General features: G+C 46.9%; 1 protein-coding gene across 3 annotated transcripts in view; it reads left to right on the plus strand.

Annotated features, from left to right (window-relative positions):
* The window catches only part of LOC308301197 (DENN domain-containing protein 3-like), a 57,943-nt gene extending 43,827 nt beyond the window's left edge, over nt 1-14,116 (plus strand). For all 3 annotated transcript variants that reach the window (XM_080745092.1, XM_080745094.1, XM_080745093.1), the window contains 6 exons: nt 2,024-2,163; nt 2,574-2,734; nt 3,503-3,639; nt 4,122-4,240; nt 5,153-5,290; nt 12,919-14,116. In XM_080745092.1, the coding sequence (XP_080601218.1) occupies nt 2,024-2,163; nt 2,574-2,734; nt 3,503-3,639; nt 4,122-4,240; nt 5,153-5,290; nt 12,919-13,158 (935 nt within the window). In that variant the 3' untranslated portion in view covers nt 13,159-14,116. The remainder of the gene's footprint in view (nt 1-2,023; nt 2,164-2,573; nt 2,735-3,502; nt 3,640-4,121; nt 4,241-5,152; nt 5,291-12,918) is intronic.
* Nucleotides 14,117-18,147: the final 4,031 nt, after the last annotated feature.

The raw sequence follows: 18,147 nt of genomic DNA on the forward strand, positions 1-18,147 counted from the left end.
TGACATCACCTCATCAAAGATCAAACCCTGGATATCCGTGACATCACATTGTGACATCACATTCCGCCCTTGTCCCTTGTATGCCCATATATGGAGATCCCTGATGTACAGTTGTACAAAACACGGTATACCGATACCGTACATGTTTGCTTACTCTGTCATTGTTTATACTGCATGTGAGTGTATTTATACTTAGTGCAAGTATTTGCATACTGTAAGTGTGTTTAAGGTGTGTGTTTATACTGTACAGTATGTGATTGTGTGTGCATACTGCATGCATTCAGAGAGTGCAGCACCATACAGCACCAGATGCTCCAGTCAAAACCTTGTTGTGTTGTGTACAGACAGGCAGGATAATAACTGTCTTGTGAGAGACTGACTGTTAAAATTATTTAACAGTCAGTCTCTCACAAGACAGTTATTATCCTGTCTGTCTGTCTGTACACAACACAGCCATATTATGGTGGTGACACCATGGCCATCGGAAGATGCTTTCCTTTTGAGTAGGGGGGTGGGGGTTGCCCAAATACCCAACATAACCCAAATACCGCAGGTTATTGGTTACATCTGTCTGTGGGTTTTATAATAATTATTTAACCACTGGAAAGGAATTAACAAGAGCTTAATTAATCTACCTACTTAAACAGCAAGTGTGGTTGCACTGACACGAGTCTACTGGGAAATGAATTCCGTCTTTACCATTTAAATTATATATTGTGATGTCGAGTGAAGCATGACCAATCCTGTCTGATTGGACATTATATTGTCCAAGATAAAGTATCTGGCCTTACAACCCAGATAACTTCAGTTAAAAGGTTAACAAAAAACGGGTTTACTTTAGCTGGCATAAAGGTTCTCGGACATAGAACAACCGTCCTATAGCAACCACACTAATTACACGTTACCTGGCTTGAGTGAAATGGTTTTGTTCCAGTTGCGTGGATTTGGTGACACTTCCTGGTAGCCTACTGTAGGGCAGTGGTTCTCAACCTTTTCAGGTTGCGACCCCCAAAACAATCATATTTTAACCCCCACCCTGGCGAGCACACGAGGAGTTGTAAGATTGAGGCATTACATTTTGTTTAAAGTGATCCCTGACTAATACGACAAATATGCCTTAATACATTATAATTGTCCTCTATAACTACAATGTAAAATTAAAAACACCTTAATTATTTTATTTCTTCTAGAAATAGCTAATCTTTCACTCAACAGGGGAAATGCCTGTCGCAAGTTGATGATGTCATAAATGTCATGTGTGATCTAACCCTATGGAATTTATGGCATGCATGTGCAAATAAAAACAAACTTAATACTTCATATGGTTAATATGAGCATCAACTCAATATTTAAAATGTGTTTTTTGCACATGCATGCCATAAATTCCATAGGGTTAGATCACACATGACATTTATGACATCATCAACTTGCGACAGGCATTTCTCCTGTTGAGTGAAAGATTAGCTATTTCTTGAAGAAATAAAATATTGAAGGTGTTTTTAATTTTACATTGTAGTTATAGAGGACAATTATAATGTATTAAGGCATATTTGTCAGATTAGTCAGGGATCACTTTAACACGGTTCTATTGTGAAAATAGCAGATCTACATGCTCACAACGCCTTGCGTTGCGAGGCCTTGTGAGCATGTAGATCTGCTATTTTCACAATTTCTGCCTCTATTTTGACAGTCACTTGTTCATTTAGTGACTTGTAAGAAAGGATAGGCGGAAGTGCAGAAGTGTGAAGGCACTCAAAGTGACTACTGGCCAATCACAGTCTGTCTTTTACCTTTCTATCTCTATGGTTGTCACTGCACTAAGCAGCTTGACTCTGTCTCTAGCTCCACCTGCTGGAGTTCATGAATGCATGCACACTTTAGACTCATTCCCTCCCTCTCATCACTCTCTCTCTCTCATCACTCTCTCTCTCTCTCTTTTCTCTCTCTCTCTCTCTCTCTCTCTCTCTCTCTCTCTCTCTCTCTCTCTCTCTCTCTCTCTCTCTCTCTCGTCTTCCCTCCCCAGGGCAGTTGACCTGCAGTGATTCGGAGGGCGATGGGAACCCTAAGCTGTGGGTGGCGCTGGGTGGAGGCAGGGTGGTGGTGTTTGATGCAGCCAGCTGGTCCATGCTGCAAGACTGCATCCAGGTCGGAGCTTCTCAGCTGGTACGAACAGAGCTGTGGAACTCTTAAAACTGTAGACAAACTAGACATAGATCATCTTCACTGCATTTCTGACCTTCATATGAATCAGAAGGCATCACTGCATCCCCAAGAGCTCAATTATCAAGAGAGAGACAGAGAGAGAGAGAGAGCGAGAGAGAGATTTGAGAACTCTAGTAGGGAGGGAGGGAGGGAGAGAGCGCCAATTTCACCCAAGCAATAACCCAGCCAATGCTGGGTGTTGAAACCCGAACAAGCAGAAAATGCAGGGCTTTGCTTTTGAGTTTTGGAAAACAAAAACAATATATAATAATATATTTAAAAAAAATGAATAAACAGATATTGTACAGTAAATATATAAATAAAGATACTATCACTACAATAGTACTTATGCTAACTTCTCTCTCCTGTAGAATTGCATGCTGGGACTGAACCAGGATCAGGTGTGGGTGGGCTCTCAGGACTCTGTCATCTACATCATTGACACTCGCAGCATGTCCTGCAACAAGCAGCTGACTGAACACAGGCACGAAGTGACCGGCTTCACCCTGGACACCAGAGACCAGCAGAATGGGTATGAAACAATAGAGTTCTCAACAGGCCTGGAAATGAAGGCCTGGGCCCTAACTGGGGCTGTCTGTGTGTCTATAACTATAGAATGTGTCACGGACGAGGCCAAGTCTTTGCCACGGACAGGGGCATCACAAGGGGGGGGGGGGGGGGAGTGGGACTGAGTTACTAGGCCCAAGATGGAGGGGCCTTAATTATTGTATACTTTAGCTATTGGAAAATAGCAGATACAATGTCACTGTAGATCTACAATGTCACTCACTGTAGAAGTCGTGAAAATGTTTGCAAATCTTTGAATATATGTATTTTTTAAGCGAACATTTGTAACTAAAGTTTGCTTCTGGGGTTCCCTGGAACTAAATATTTTGAGATGGCGGTCCATGGCCAAATACATATCATTTTGGGGGTACTTCACATGAAAAGGTTTGAGCACCACTGACAGGATTTAGAATACATTTATAGAATCGGGTCAAAAATATTCAAAGACTTGCACACATTTTCAGGATTTTTCAGTAGCAGATAGCAGATAGCAATAGCAGATATACAAGCTCGCAGCGCGGCACTCGGTGCCGCGCTGTGAGCTTGTATATCTGCTATTTTTCAATAGTTAAAGCACATGAACATCCATGGGAGACCCGCAGTGAATCCTTGTAGCCAGGGCCCAGAATTTGGTCTGACACCCCTGGCCACGGAGCACGGACACATAATGTCCGTGTACGGACATGTTGATGACCACTGGTAAAGTTGTGTGTGTGTGTCTCTCTCCCTGCAGCCAGCAGCCATACTCCTGCAGCTCTGACGGGACCATCCTGCAGTGGGATTCCTCCGGACTCAAAGTCAAGCGTCAGTTCCAGGTCAAATGCGACCACCTCTCGTCCATACAGATCCACGAAGGCACACTGTGGTGCTGTACGTAAACAAACACACCCTTTCTTTTTCAAATAGACCAGTGGTTTTCAACCAGTGGTCCGCAGACCACCAGTGGTCCTTGAGGGGATTCCAAGTGTTGGTAACAAAATGGACCATTATAGATCTTTAACAGAGAGCGTTAACCTTCCGGGTCCTTTTGGTTTCATTTAACGATCTCAAGATTATTACTCAATTCATATGAAGTCTACACAAATAGAGAATATAGATTTTTTTTATCAACGTTCTTGCATGTTTATCTCTCCCATCCCACATCAATACAGCATGGAATTGTGGACAATATCTTATCCAACGATAACAAAATATTCGACGTTCTTGGTCTGAGAGGCTAAATGTCATCAAATGGCTCAAATGCCGAAAATTAATAATGGACCTTGATATGAAAAGGGTTGAAAACCACTGAAATAGACATTAACGAGAATGATTAGTTGGATAGAAATGGGTGTAATGTTGTGGATGTGCAGGTTGTGGTGACAGCATTGTGGAGCTGAAGAAGAATGGGACAGTCCAGAGGAAGGTGGTTCCTCCTGATGACCTGGAGAGCGAGTCTAAATGCTTCAGTAGCTTCATCATTATGCTGGAGGTGAGTTTGAGACAGTAACTAAGTTCATTTACTTATACTGTACTTAATTTTTGACTTTCATTATACGCTACATTCAATAAATACATGTTAACATTTCCAGGAAAGGACTCTTAGTTGGGACGAAAGCTTACAAAAATATATAATGAACTAATAAAATGTACTTTGTAATTTGTACTTTTTTGTATACTCAAATAACTTAACTTAAAGGCCTGTCCATACTGTCTCCGACCACCAAACCTTTCATCGGAAAGGTCCGGTTCAACTACAAAGTGACGTCACTCGCATCCTCTGAAAAGCATTACCCCAAATTAGAGTTTGGAAAGCGGCACGTCTGAAAGTCGGAACTCTCAGACGAAAGGTTTGGTGGTCGGAGACAGTATGGACAGGCCTTTAAGTTAAGCCATAAGAGCTGGTACTGGTAAGACAAGCTGGTAAGACAATCAAAATAGAGCCCTAGAATGCCAGTCAGTTGAGCAGGTAGTCAGTCAGTGTTTCATTTAGCCAGTCAATCCACTGAGGCAATAACTTCAATTTAACTGTTTAGTTCTTGGAGAACTAAGGGTTCGGTGATCAGGCTGTGAGTCACATGTTAACAACAGTCAGTATGGTGATGATGGTTTTACCTACTGTACCAAAGGGTTAGGGTTATTGGCAGGAATGGTCTAGTGGCTGCTACTTATATTCTTTATCAATATCCAGGCAAATTACTACAAATGGAGAGACTGAGTATGTTTGGGGATACAACCGCTCACATAGAACAACAGTAACACAAGAAAGTAATCTCTCCACCACATCAATTCTGTGGTGTGTGGGCTTGTTGAGCTAATGTGGATGAGATTTCTTATGCGTGCATGTGTGCGTGCATGCGTGCCTGCGTGCGTGTGTGTGCGTGCCTGCATGCATGTGTTCCAGCAAGGCCAGTTGTGGACAGGCTGTGCAGACTCGGGGGAGCTGTGCATGTGGAACACTAAAGACAGCAGCCTTCCCTGTGAGAGGATCTCCCTGTCAGGCACTACTGGGGTCACCTGTATGATCAGGGTCAAGGATCAGGTACAGCAACACAATACCAACATACAATAGAGCCCTGCAGCAAACTGCAGGGCTCTATTTGTGCACAGACTTTTTATTCATTGTCCTATGGGCTATCTATCGATGGATGGACACTTGGGAAGATTTTCAAGGAAGCTCTGATCCAAGTTTGGGAACCGCGGATTTAATTCAATCACATTGCCAATCATGTACTTCCACAGATCTTTGGGGTTGGATCACACTGCCAACTGTTTTTTTTTATTTCTGTTTTTTTTTTTTTTTTAGCAATTGATCCATCTAGTGTAAAAAACAACCCTGTCCCACAGGAAAACAGGAAATTAAGCCATCGCAACATTATTTAAAAACGTATAGGTTCCGAACGGAACCATGTTTATTTAATACCGGAGGACAAGGTCCCCCTATGGGATAACCAGCGCCATCTGGCGCTGCAACAGAGTAAAACTCATAAGCTCCCGTACGAGAAATATCATTTGTCGGTAGGGCTGTCAATCACAAACGAGGGCGCCGCCCCCGAGTGTATAAAAGCCCTGCGGGCTATCATAACTTCCTCTAAAGCCGCACCTCTGCGCCCGCAACTAGCGAACCGAGGGGCTTTATTCGGGGGACCTTGTCCTCCGGTATTAAATAAACATGGTTCCGTTCGGAACCTATACGTTTATTGTCATACCTCCAGACAAGGTCCCCCTATGGGACTCATATACTCCCCGAGAAGTCATGAACCGACAAGACTGTCGTGCACACCGACCACACCCGGAAAGGAGGTCCTGTCAACCGACGTGACCCCTTTCAGGACTGATCCGACCCAGACCCACAGGGCCTGGGCGTGTTCAGACAGAAAAAGACCCTGACAGACCGAGGCCTGCCTTATGCACTAAGGGCAGACACAGGTCCACCTTATAAAATTGCAATAATATAAGGGAAAAACTCAGGGTCCCCCCACGTATCCTAGAGACAGCAGCATGCTATCTCAGGAAGGGGAGAGAGCCGCCCCACTACATAGTAGGAAGGGCAGCAGCACCCAGAACCGTATGCGCCATAGCAGAAGGCGCAACGTCCAGGTGATAGTAGGTCGCAAAGGTGGACGGCGAAGACCAATTCGCCGCTGCACAAATCTCCTCAATGGAGACACCTTTGGACAAAACCCAAGAGGTAGACACACCCCTAGTACTGTGGGCCTTAAGTGCTTCCGGCACTTCAGCCCCAGACCGGGTGTAAGCCAACCTAATAGCATCCACAAGCCATCTCGACAGAGTGGGCTTGGACACCGCTTTCCGTTGACGGGCATTCATGACCACGAAAAGCTGAGAAGTAGACCTGCTGTCCACCGTCCTATCACAGTAGGCCTTCAGGGCCCTGACTGGACAAAGACAATGAAGACGCCTATCCTCCTCTGATGCAAACAGAGGAGGATGGAAAGCCGTCAAAACAACAGGTTCCTTCGGGACCACCCGGTTCTTAGGAATAAAACTCAAATGAGGTTTTAGAAGAACCTTGGAGTCATTATTGAGAAACCTCATACAATCAGGGCTCACAGAGAGCGCACGAAGGTCGCTCACACGCTTAGCCGTAGACAAGGCAAGCAAAAGAGCTGTTTTGAAACTTAAATGTTTCAAAGAGGTCCTCCCAATCGGTTCAAAGGGTGCCTTGCAAAGGCCCTCAAGAACCACTTGTAGATCCCAAACAGGAAACAAGGCTCTGGTCACAGGTCTCAAATGGTCCACACCATGCATGAACTGGACCACCTCAGGGATTTTAGAAAGGCCTTTACCTGCCACCCCCAGGTGGCAGGCATCAATAGCCGCTAAATAACCCCTCAGTGTAGAGAACGCCAGACCAAGGTCCAGGCGGTCCTGCAGGAAATCTAACACCCTCTGGGCCGAAGCTATATGAGCCACCACAGGTGGCTCCTGTAGCTCACACCAGTCCAAAAAGGCATTCCACCTTCCATCATACACAGCCCTAGTAGAGGGGGCTCTAGCACTCTGAATAGTGGCTACAACCATCGGTGAGAAGCCTGCTGCAAGCAGGTTCTCCCTCTCACGGGCCAAACCCACAGGTCTAGGCCCCGTGGGTCTGGATGGAAGATCTCGTCCCCTGCCTGGCGCAGCAGATCCCTGAGCAAGGGAAGCCGCCAAGGGGGTCGAGAGAGCAGTGGGGTGATCAGAGACCTCCACACTCCCCTGGATGGTGTCACCAGAAGAACCTCCTGGTTGGAACATCTGATCCTCTCCAGAGTGGGAAGAATCAGTTCCAGGGGTGGAAACGCGTAGAGAAGACCTTGTGGCCATTCGTAAGCAAACGCGTCCATCCCCAGAGGAGAAGGTCCCCTCACTGAAAAGTAAAGGGGACACTTCGCGTTCTCCTGGGAGGCAAAGAGATCGACTCGCGGTCGACCGAACCTGGAGAAAATCTGCCTCACCACCGCAGGGTGGAGAGACCAATCCTCGTAACGAGGCTCCCCCCTGGACAACAGATCGGCGCCGCCGTTCTGAAGGCCCGGGACATGGGAGGCTCTGATGGACCTCAACCGAGGCAAGCACCAGAGGGTCATCTCGCGCGCCAGCTGATCCAGCGTACGCGAGGAGAGGCCGCCCTGTTTGTTGAGATAATACAGGGCCGCCGTGTTGTCCGTCCTGACCAGGACATGGCAACCCCGGAGAAATGGTTCGAAATGCTTGAGCGCCAAGTAGATCGCCATTAACTCCAGATAGTTGATGTGGTACTCCAACATGGCCTGGGTCCAAAGACCCCTGGCTGAGCGCCCCTCGTGGGTGGCGCCCCACCCTGAGCGGCTGGTGTCTGTGGTGATCACCTTGCGTGACACCACTTCGCCCATGGAGACCCCACTTGTCAACAACGCCTGGTCCCTCCATGGGACCAGAGCGTCCATGCAGACCTGGCTGACTGTCACCTTCCTGTACCCTTGCAGGGAAGGAATCCTGAGCGCCAGTGACCACCGCTGGAAAGGTCTCATATGAAACCTGCCCAGACGCAGAAGTTGCACTGCTGAAGCCATCAGCCCAGTCAACTTCATGCACTCCTTGTACCTGACCACCTGGTTCAGTCGGAAGGAGCCGAGACAAGTCAGAAACCTGTCCACCCTCTCCGGGGAGAGGCGAGCGGACATGGTGGCCGAGTCCAGAGATATTCCTATAAAGGAAATCTGCTGGGAGGGTAACAACATGCTTTTGCCAAAGTTGACGTTGAAACCCAAGGCCTTCAGGTGTGACAACACCAGATTGGTATGGCGCGCCGCTTCTGAGCAGGAGGCGGCGGAAATCATCCAATCGTCTATGTAGTTCGCCAGCCTGACTCCCTGATGCCTCAGTGGAGCAATGGCTGCCTCGGTCACTTTCACGAAAACCCGAGGGCTCAGAGAAAGACCGAAAGGGAGGACCGTGTACTCGTACAGGCGCCCCTCGAAGGCGAACCGCAGGAACTTCCTGTGTGGGGGATAAATGAGGATGTGCTGATAAGCGTCCTTCAGATCCACTGAACAGTGGAAATCCCCCTGTCTCACTGATTTCATCAGTGACTCTGACGTCAGCATCCTGAATTTGAACTTTTTCAAGTGCTTGTTCAGAGCACGTAAGTCCATAATCGGACGCAGCCCCCCTCCTTTTTTCTGAACCAGAAAATAACGGCTCCAGAAGCCTAAACGGCTCTGGTCGCGTGATAACTCCACTATAGCGCCCTTGCGCAATAGTGAGCTTATCTCCTCCCTCAAGGCATCGGCCTTCAAGCCGCGGGCTCGAGTATAAATAACCTTGCTGGATAGGGAGGGTTTTTTCGCGAACTGTAGTCTGTAACCCCGTGTCACCGTCCGAAACACCCAGTGATTCGGATTGCAACGTTTCCATTGCTCTGCACACTGTGCTAACGTGTTGCTGAGCAACGGAGAAGCCTTGGGGTTGTACCGCCTGAGCGGAACTACTGGGCCGGGAGGGAAAGGTTCCGTATCCGGGCACGTATCCGTATCCGCTAGACGCCGGGCCGGAAGGCGCGGAGTCACCGGCGGAAAGAGCGTTTCCGTTTCCGGTACGCTTATTTCCGTATCCGGTGGGAGACGAACACGTGACCTCCAAGAAGCCTCGCTTGTTAATAATACATGCGACACACAACGTGGAGCCCGGGGGACAGGGTTCATCGCATAAGTAACATAATCCCCGGCTCGGGGAATTGTATTTACGTTTATAACCTGTGCTAAGGCCTTTATATGCTTCCTTGCGGGAAGACGAGGCCGACCCTGGGTGATATGTGTTGGCTTCTTCCCTGACGCTAAGACCAAACTCCTGTCCTGAACTAGAGTCGGCATAACAGTGCCGCTCGGTGGAGACAGAGGGGTATTGCACACTAGTGAGACCATACCACTGTGAATAGGAATTAGCTTGTCTGGGAACATTTTGCAAAGAGAAATATTCTGCTTGTAACCTGTCTGCATGACTGGAGGAAGCGATATTTTCTGAGTGGAAAGAAATTCCAGCCTGGACTTCTCTACACTGGTTAAATTCATGCAAAATGGGGTCGTCTGTAGTAAAGCAGGTGGGTTTGAAATAAACAGGCATTGTTTTATCAACACACTTTTTATTACAGGCACTGGAGGAGAGCACAGAGGAGGAATAAACATTGATTTCTTGGCATAAGAAAAATTGTTCGTATTGTCCAAACGTCTGCGCTTGCAAGGGGGGGTCCCCTGAAATTTCAGGGGGACCCCGCCAGAGTCCAGTGTCACTTTCGCGGCGGCTTCCCACGGGCTTTGTGGGAGCTGGCCGGTATCCCGTGCCTGGGAGGGTGGCGGGATTGAGAGCGGGCCTGAGCCCCCGCTGCAGTGTGAGGGGGTCCCGCGGAGGAAGAAGAGGGGGTCCTAGGGGGATTGTTCTGTTTCCCCTGTTTGGAGGTAGAGCGCCCCCTGTCAGCCTGACCAGGGGCCTTGCTCCGTCCCTGTCTCTTTTCCTTTCTGGGTACCTGGGGGTCCGTCGTGGCTCCCAGGAGCTCCAGAGTGATCTTCTTATCCGCCACCTCCTGGCGGAGAAGCTCCAGTCCACCGCCCATGAGGGAGGAAGGGTGGCCGGGGAGGTCTTGCAGGACCTTCTCGGTCTCCTCTCCGGAACTGCCAGGACACTTTACCTTGTCCAGCCACCTGGCACGTTCCGCCTGGATGCAATAATCCATGCCGTGTCCAAGCCACTCGATTGCGTGGACATTCAGGTCCATCAGCATGCGCAGCGACTTGTCCATTTCCTCCACCAACACGTCAGGCACCTCCCGCATCTCGCTGAGGAGGCGCCTGGTGGAGAAAAGCAGCAGCTGGGTGGCGTTCATCGTCCTGGCTGCCAGCGCGGACGATCTGTAAGAGTTCCTCACCCTTGAAGACTGCTTGTCATCAAAGGCTATGGCAAACCCAGGAGGCTTCTTACCCACGGCCAGATTGAGGGGAGGACGGCCTCCAGGACCGGTCCGCTCATGGCTAGGCTTGAGGCTCCCTACCAGGGACTGGGCCATCAGCTTGTCCATGGGAGGGCACAAGGGGATTCCCGCCTTCTCTGCGTCGCGGCAATCGACCAGGAAGGGGAGCTTGGGGGGGTCCTTGTGTGTAGTCCAGGTTGAATGCAGGGCCTCTGCAAAGCCTGGGACCAGTGGGAGCTTTTCCATCCGAAGCGGGGGAGAGGAATCCACATCCTGGCCAAGGAGGGGAATCCTAGCCCGTGGTCCGAGTGGCGCGTCTCCGAGTGGCAGCTCCAGGCCACAGCGGATGGTGGCGCGTTCCAGCACCGAGAGCTCGTCCATGGGGATGGAGTCTGGGTCTTGCGCCGCTGCCCCTCTCGCCCCAGCCGGCATGGAAGGGGGGAGAGAGGCAGAAGGGGCTTGGGAGGACGCGGCGGAGATGGAAGCCTCAGCATGAGGAACCACCCTGGCCGCGCCTCCGCCCTGTCCGGAGGGGAAAGAGGACTCGTCCTCCTCCGAGTACTCACCCTCCGTGTCCAACTCCTCCATGTCGCAGTCCTCTAGCTCCGGTTCGTCTCCGTCGCTAGCATGCCAGGAGACGGGGCTAGGTGGCCGCATAGCCCGTAGCTGGGGGACGGAGAAGGAGAGAGGAATGTCACCGACGACTAGAGGGTGGAATTCCTTGGGGGGGACGGTCCATGTTGCAGCTGGCGGAGAAACAACGTGGGCGGTCTTGCATGTTCTCTTCTTGGGCACGGCACCAGTCGAGCCCGTCGGAGAAACAGCAGTGGAAACAGGGGCCGCAGACCCGCTAGCAACGGGGCTACCGAAGCTAGCTGAGGGCGAGGCCGCTGGAGGCCTAACCACGTGGCGAGAAGCAGCGCTGTGGCGTACAGCGCTGTCCGGCACACGAGGAGAGGTGTCTGGGAGGGTTCCTGCGGAGACCGTGGTGTGAAGGCCGTAGCCTGCGGCAGCGATCTCACATCGTGCCTCGAGGGCTGGAACATCGTACTGGAGGCATTCAGCACAGTTCACCCCCGTGGCCGGGGCCGGAGGGGACAGAGAGGCCAAGGCGTGTCCTACCCCCATGCAGACAATGCAGAACGGATGAGTATCTTCATTGGCGATGAGGCCTTTGCAGCTGGGAAGGCCGCACTTCTTCGGTACCCTAGCTAGCAGGCTGCTAACTGTAGGTCGACGAGCTGCCATCGTGAGCTAACCGAAGCTAAGCGAAGCTAAGCTAAGGCAGGGAGACACGTGGCAGAACGTACAGAGAAGAAGTAAAGACTCAAAGCGAAAGTGAAGAAAAAGACCGAACTGTTAGGAAGAATAGAAGTAGAAACGTACAGGAGAATAATCTATAAAGGCCAGTGGCCGACTTCCTAGTCAACGCTTAGGCTAAACTTTACAGAAAATATACTTATATGGCTGAGTTCGCGACACTCTAGTTGCAGGTAAGCAGAGGTGCGGAAGAGGAAGTTATGATAGCCCGCAGGGCTTTTATACACTCGGGGGCGGCGCCCTCGTTTGTGATTGACAGCCCTACCGACAAATGATATTTCTCGTACGGGAGCTTATGAGTTTTACTCTGTTGCAGCGCCAGATGGCGCTGGTTATCCCATAGGGGGACCTTGTCTGGAGGTATGACAATAAACTTTAGTTACTAGTTACTTTGTAGATTTATTATTATTACAAAACATACGTCAACCACTTCAACTATATACAGTACATTCAGTCCATTTGAAAATAGCCAATCTAAAAGCTCACAATGCGTTGCGATGCAACCCATTGTGAGCTTGTAGATGGGACATTCTGCATAATGAGTATATTTTGATGCAATTTTTATTTTACTCTTAGTCAAGTACATTTTACTTGTAAGGGTGCCCTCACACCAAAATACCTATGAGAGTGGAATCTGCGTTCCGCCAATGCATTTCAATGATAAGGGAGCGTTTTTTGCCGAAATCCTCTGCTGGCATGAAACCGCTTCACTCTCATTGAAATGCATTGGCGGAACGCGGATTCCACTTTCATAGGTATTTTGGTGTGAGGGCACCCTAACAGAGTATTTCTATATTGCAGTATTGCTAAGTTTACTTAAGTAAAACATGTGAGTACTTTTTCCACCACTGTTTCTCATCAATCCACCGTCCACAATATGTCTGTTTGTTTTCTGTGGTCAGATATGGGTGGGTTGTCGCGCCTGCACCACCACCACCACCAGCGGCGGTGAGGACGGCCAGGGTGACCCAGGCCAGCTGAGGAGCCAGGTGTTGGTGGTGGACCCTGAGAGCCATGCCGTGCAGAAGGAGCTGCAGGCTCACAGCGACAGCATCCAGACCCTCTGCTGTGCAGAGGACCGCTACGTCCTCAGCGGCTCCGCACACCGGGACGGCAAGATCGCCATCTGGAAGGTGGAGTAGAGGGAGAGGGAAGAGAAGGATACGTGGCAAGAGGAAGAAGGTACAAGAGAGTGAAGAATCGTAAAGGAAGAAATGTTGCACTTGACCGTCTTGACTGTTAGAGCAGGGGTCTTCAACGTTTTCAGGCCAAGGACCCCTTAGTTAAGAGAGCGATGAAGCAGGGACCCCCCACAACCTGTTCATAGATTCCATATAGTTTCATAGTTTGACAGCACAATCATCAGTGTATTTTGGATTCATGTTAATGTGGGTTTTTAAACCGTCAATACTTAATACATTGACCTTTCACTCTGTACTTTGTCTGCTCTTTTTTCCCCTCTACACCTAAACTTGGCTATTTTTGGTTTTCAGAATATGGACACTAGGGTTCAAGTGGTTGATATAAAAAAGGAGAAAAAATCTTTCTATCACTCAAAGATTTGGAGGACCCCCTGTAGTAACTCTGGGGACCCCCTATGGGTCCCGGACCCCCTGTTGAAGAGGATGTTAGTTAGAGGATGCGATGAAGATTGCAAAATGTGAAAGGAAGAGGAAGGCCAGGTGATCGGCACATACAGACTACTGTATATTAAGAGATCATGCACTTTTGATATTCTGCTGATATGAACCTGTTATTTCTATGGGCTTATCCCGAGCGAGAGAGAGAGAGAGAGAGAGAGAGAGAGAGAGAGAGAGAGAGAGAGAGAGAGTGAGAATATTCCTACAAGAGGAATATTATTTCCATAGTCTGCAAAGTACACTTTCCTGACTTAAGACGTATAATTCATACTGTGTCCGGACATAATGTCGACATTTACAGTATATTTTCACCCCTCAATGACCACTGGACCACTGCTTTACAGGTTTCCAGGAAAACATTTGTTTGTGTGCATGTTATTGTGTGGTTGTTTTTATCTCCTCATTGAAATTGAAGAAGACTTAGAATTATCTTACGCCATGGCGCCATCTGCTGTATACTGGACACATTACCATTCAGCACATGAACTGAGCAGGATTTGTGTAAATAAAGAGATATGAAATCAAATAAGATCCAATAGAGTGCAAAATAAGAGTTTCAAATGATTACACATTGAATGAATAACATAATCAGGGATGCTCACACAAACATGCACACCGTACATGCAGTATAAATAAAAAGGGAAATAGTGGGGTGAGGGAGCAACAGCATAACAGAACAATAAAATGGTGGTAACAGTGTTGCACTTGCACAGATCAAAAAATATAATTAACATGCTTGCTGTACTTTGCCATTTCGAGTTATCCTCGCAATTTCTAGCCATTAGTTTGAACTGGTTAGTCAGCAGTATGGAAGAGATAGACATTTGATTTGCCCTCAAACCTTTCTGCTATCACACACAGCACAGCAGTTTTAATGTTTTGTGTTTTGTTTTAACTTCAAATACTTTTGATTGGATTTAACTGTAAACTGAATCACAGAAAGGGGTAGAGCACAAGATGTTTATTTGTCACTGTATGACACATACAACGAATTGTATGTGTTTTTGTGAATGTGAATTGTCATTTTGTGCATCCACAGAAACAAACAGCAGCATCAACAAAGCAAAAATAAATATACTGATAGAGCAACATAATGCCATAAACTGCTAGTCCGTTCATAGTTCATAGGCCGTTCATAGTCTGTTGTCATTAAAAAAACATCATCCATAATGCATACAGTAACTCTAAAAAAACAAATAAAAACTTTGAAATATAAAAATAAGGGGCGACCACAGGGAATCATATCATATAATATTGCACATGTCCAATAGCTCATGAATGTATTACTTCAACCTGAACCTTGTGGGGCCCTGATAAATATCTCTTTAACAGACTGCCATCTTCTTCCGTATAATGAGCAATTTTAACATTTCACTCAAGCAGTTGTGTCCGTCTAGTTTTAGTTTTCACTTGGTTCCATGCCGAAAATAGACACCCACTGCAACCAAACACAACACCCACTGCAACCAAACATGAAAACTACTCTACTCTTCTCCACTAGTCCCTCTGTAACATTTTAGTCTAGTTTTTATTTGTTGACGAAATTTTGAATTTATTTAGTCTTAGTTTTAGTCATCATAGCTTAGATTTGATCTAGTTTTGATGTAGTTTTTGACAGTGAAAAAAGGTAGTTGAAAGTAGTAGTTTTGTCATCTTCTTCTTTCGTGTATCATCGTCCTTGATGATTGGTTGGTGACATTTCATTGTTACTAGTTTTGGTAGACGAATCACTAAGTCACTTCTGCTAAGTGTCTTAACTGCTGGCCAATGCCACATCACTAAAGTATCCACTTCTCAAAGTCATGCCTCTTGCGGGGGAGATGTATTCCATATGTTGAATTTTGAATCGTATGACTCTGTCTGAACCTCTCCATATCCTATCACATTCTGCAGAGGTGAATGACACTGATTGTTTATATAAAATGTCTATATTTTAATATTCCACGTTCTCTGCACTTTCTCATTAGAGTGAGTACTCTTACAGAGCAAAGTACGCGGTTTCTGGTCTCACTTATTGGACCCATTTCATAATTTACACACAACATAGCCTTGGGCATATTATTCAAGAATGGCTTGATCTTTATATAAATATGACCTTTCAAACCCAATTAAGCATGAAAAAGCATAACATTTCATTCCATGGCCTTGCCCTCTTGGATTGGCAGGATTTAATTCCCTGCAAGTGATACTGACTGTGTGCAACTGAACATGCTGTCATGATGAGGTGGCTTTGTAATCTGAAACTGTGGCTCCACTTTGTCATTTCAATGTCATTTTGGAGAGTTGATCACAAAGGTTTCAAGGTCCAAGGTTCACATTACTGCCAAATGAGCCATGGTTGTTAGGCAATTAGATCAGCATGTTCACAATAAAAAAGTAAAAAGAAAAACATAACAGAGACATAACAGAAACACATACACGTCTGCCATCCATAGAAAGACCCCACAAGTCCTTACAATTCCAGTCAGGCAATCGGGCAAAAGTCTTGATTTTATGAGATCATATTAGTGTTCTTTCTTTGCATTATTACTTTTCCCCTTTCAGCTTCTAGCTTCAGAGATCTGACATGACTTGGCGCAGGGGTCTGCCATGAGAAGGGTTCCAAATCCAATCCTCTATATGGTCCATCCTCCGCTCCAATAAGACTCTCTTTTCCAGGAAACATTTTCTGTTCCGGGTCAGTTTCCCATAGCTTTGTTTGATTGGCTCAAAAGCAGACTTAAGGCCCATTCCCACCGGGCCAGATAAACAGATAAAAGATATCTTTCTCCATTCAAGTGGATGGTAAGATACAGATAAAAAATGTCAGTCACAGATATCTTTTTATCAGTATCTTACCATCCACTTGAATGGAAAAATATCTGTCAGAATTTTTTTTATCTGTCTCTTACCATCCACTTGAATGGAGAAAGATGTTTTTTTATCTGTTTATCTGGCCCAGTGGGAATGGGCCTTTAAACTGGAAACACAGGTCTAGTAGAATATGGATGCTAGTGTTCAGGTGGTTAAGCCCTGCCCTCAGGTGAGGGGTGTGCACAGTATCTGAGGGATTGAATGTAGGAGTCTCAGAAGTAATGTTGGAGTGCCCGTTGGGCAGATCTTTATGCCCATATATGGTGTTCCATGTTGGAGTGCCCGTTGGGCAGATCTTTATGCCCATAGTACATGATGTGTCCAGGCCAGTCTGTGATGTCAGTACTATGACATCAGGGAATGATGTCAGAGTGAGAGTATGACGTGATGTCAGCATGCAGACAGACGGTTACCATGGCGGTAAAAGTGTGTAGTATCAGTGATGTCAGCATTCAGATGGTCAGACAGACATTCGCTAAATGAATAGTTAGCCATTCAAGTGGCAAATTAAATGTGACACACGTCATTTATTTAGAAAACCAGAAGATATGTTGACAAAGACAGTCCATACAATTGGAAACATATTTTTATTTAAATCCATAGTCTTCAATTCATTTAGGATTATTTTAAAAGTAGGCTAACTACAGTTGAATTGCAATGACTTCTATGGGCTGGCCTGCAGTACACCGTTCACCCTTACCCGAAGTGGGGCCGCTGTCTCAATTGTGGGCCACACACACACACACACACACACACACACACACACACACACACACACACACACACACACACACACACACACACACACACACACACACACACACACACACACACACACACAGAGAGAGAGAGACTAACTGTTTGGGTTGGCAGTGTCAGAGACACTTACTGTAGGTGCCCACTCTTCCTGTATCCTATATATTTGATATTTTGTTATGTCATCATAGCCTAATCAGATGACAAATACATGTCAAGTGTGAAGAGGATACATCAGTCTCAGCATAAAAACAAACTCTCTTTCAGATGTCAGCGTGTAATGGTAGCTTTTCATCATGATTCCTTAAGAAGGGGTTGTCTATAATTATTTTTGCAAAGGCCTTTCTTTCTCTGTTGTCCTCTGAGGCTTAAATGTTAGTGATTATTTTCTCTCTGTGATATCTGAGGTATATTTGGGTGTAAGATTAAGGTGTTTATATATACAGTATGTGAAGTCCAATCCAGACAGAGGCCACTCAAAACGTAATTTGTCCCTGCATGGTCATTGTATGATTTATTTTTCTCTACAGCCCATAGACCCTATTTTGGAAGTGGAGAGCAGCTGCAGAAAGTATTTATTGATGTTTAAACTTCATTACATAAACTTTCAATTGATACGTGCCACCTGCCAAATGACAAACCTTTCATATTCACATCCCACCTCTAATTCACAGGAAATTTCAGTCTGGAAGGCGACGTGTGTGTGTGTGTGTGTGTGTGTGTGTGTGTGTGTGTGTGTGTGTGTGTGTGTGTGTGTGTGTGTGTGTGTGTGTGTGTGTGTGTGTGTGTGTGTGTGTGTGTGTGTGTGTGTGTGTGTGTGTGTGAGTGTGCATGACATGTGCGAACAGCCAATTAGCCATGTCCTACCAGCTAGTGGAGAGT

The sequence above is a fragment of the Nannobrachium achirus genome (assembly GCF_963921795.1).
Source record: "Nannobrachium achirus genome assembly, chromosome: 2".
In the NCBI taxonomy this organism is placed as follows: domain Eukaryota; kingdom Metazoa; phylum Chordata; class Actinopteri; order Myctophiformes; family Myctophidae; genus Nannobrachium; species Nannobrachium achirus.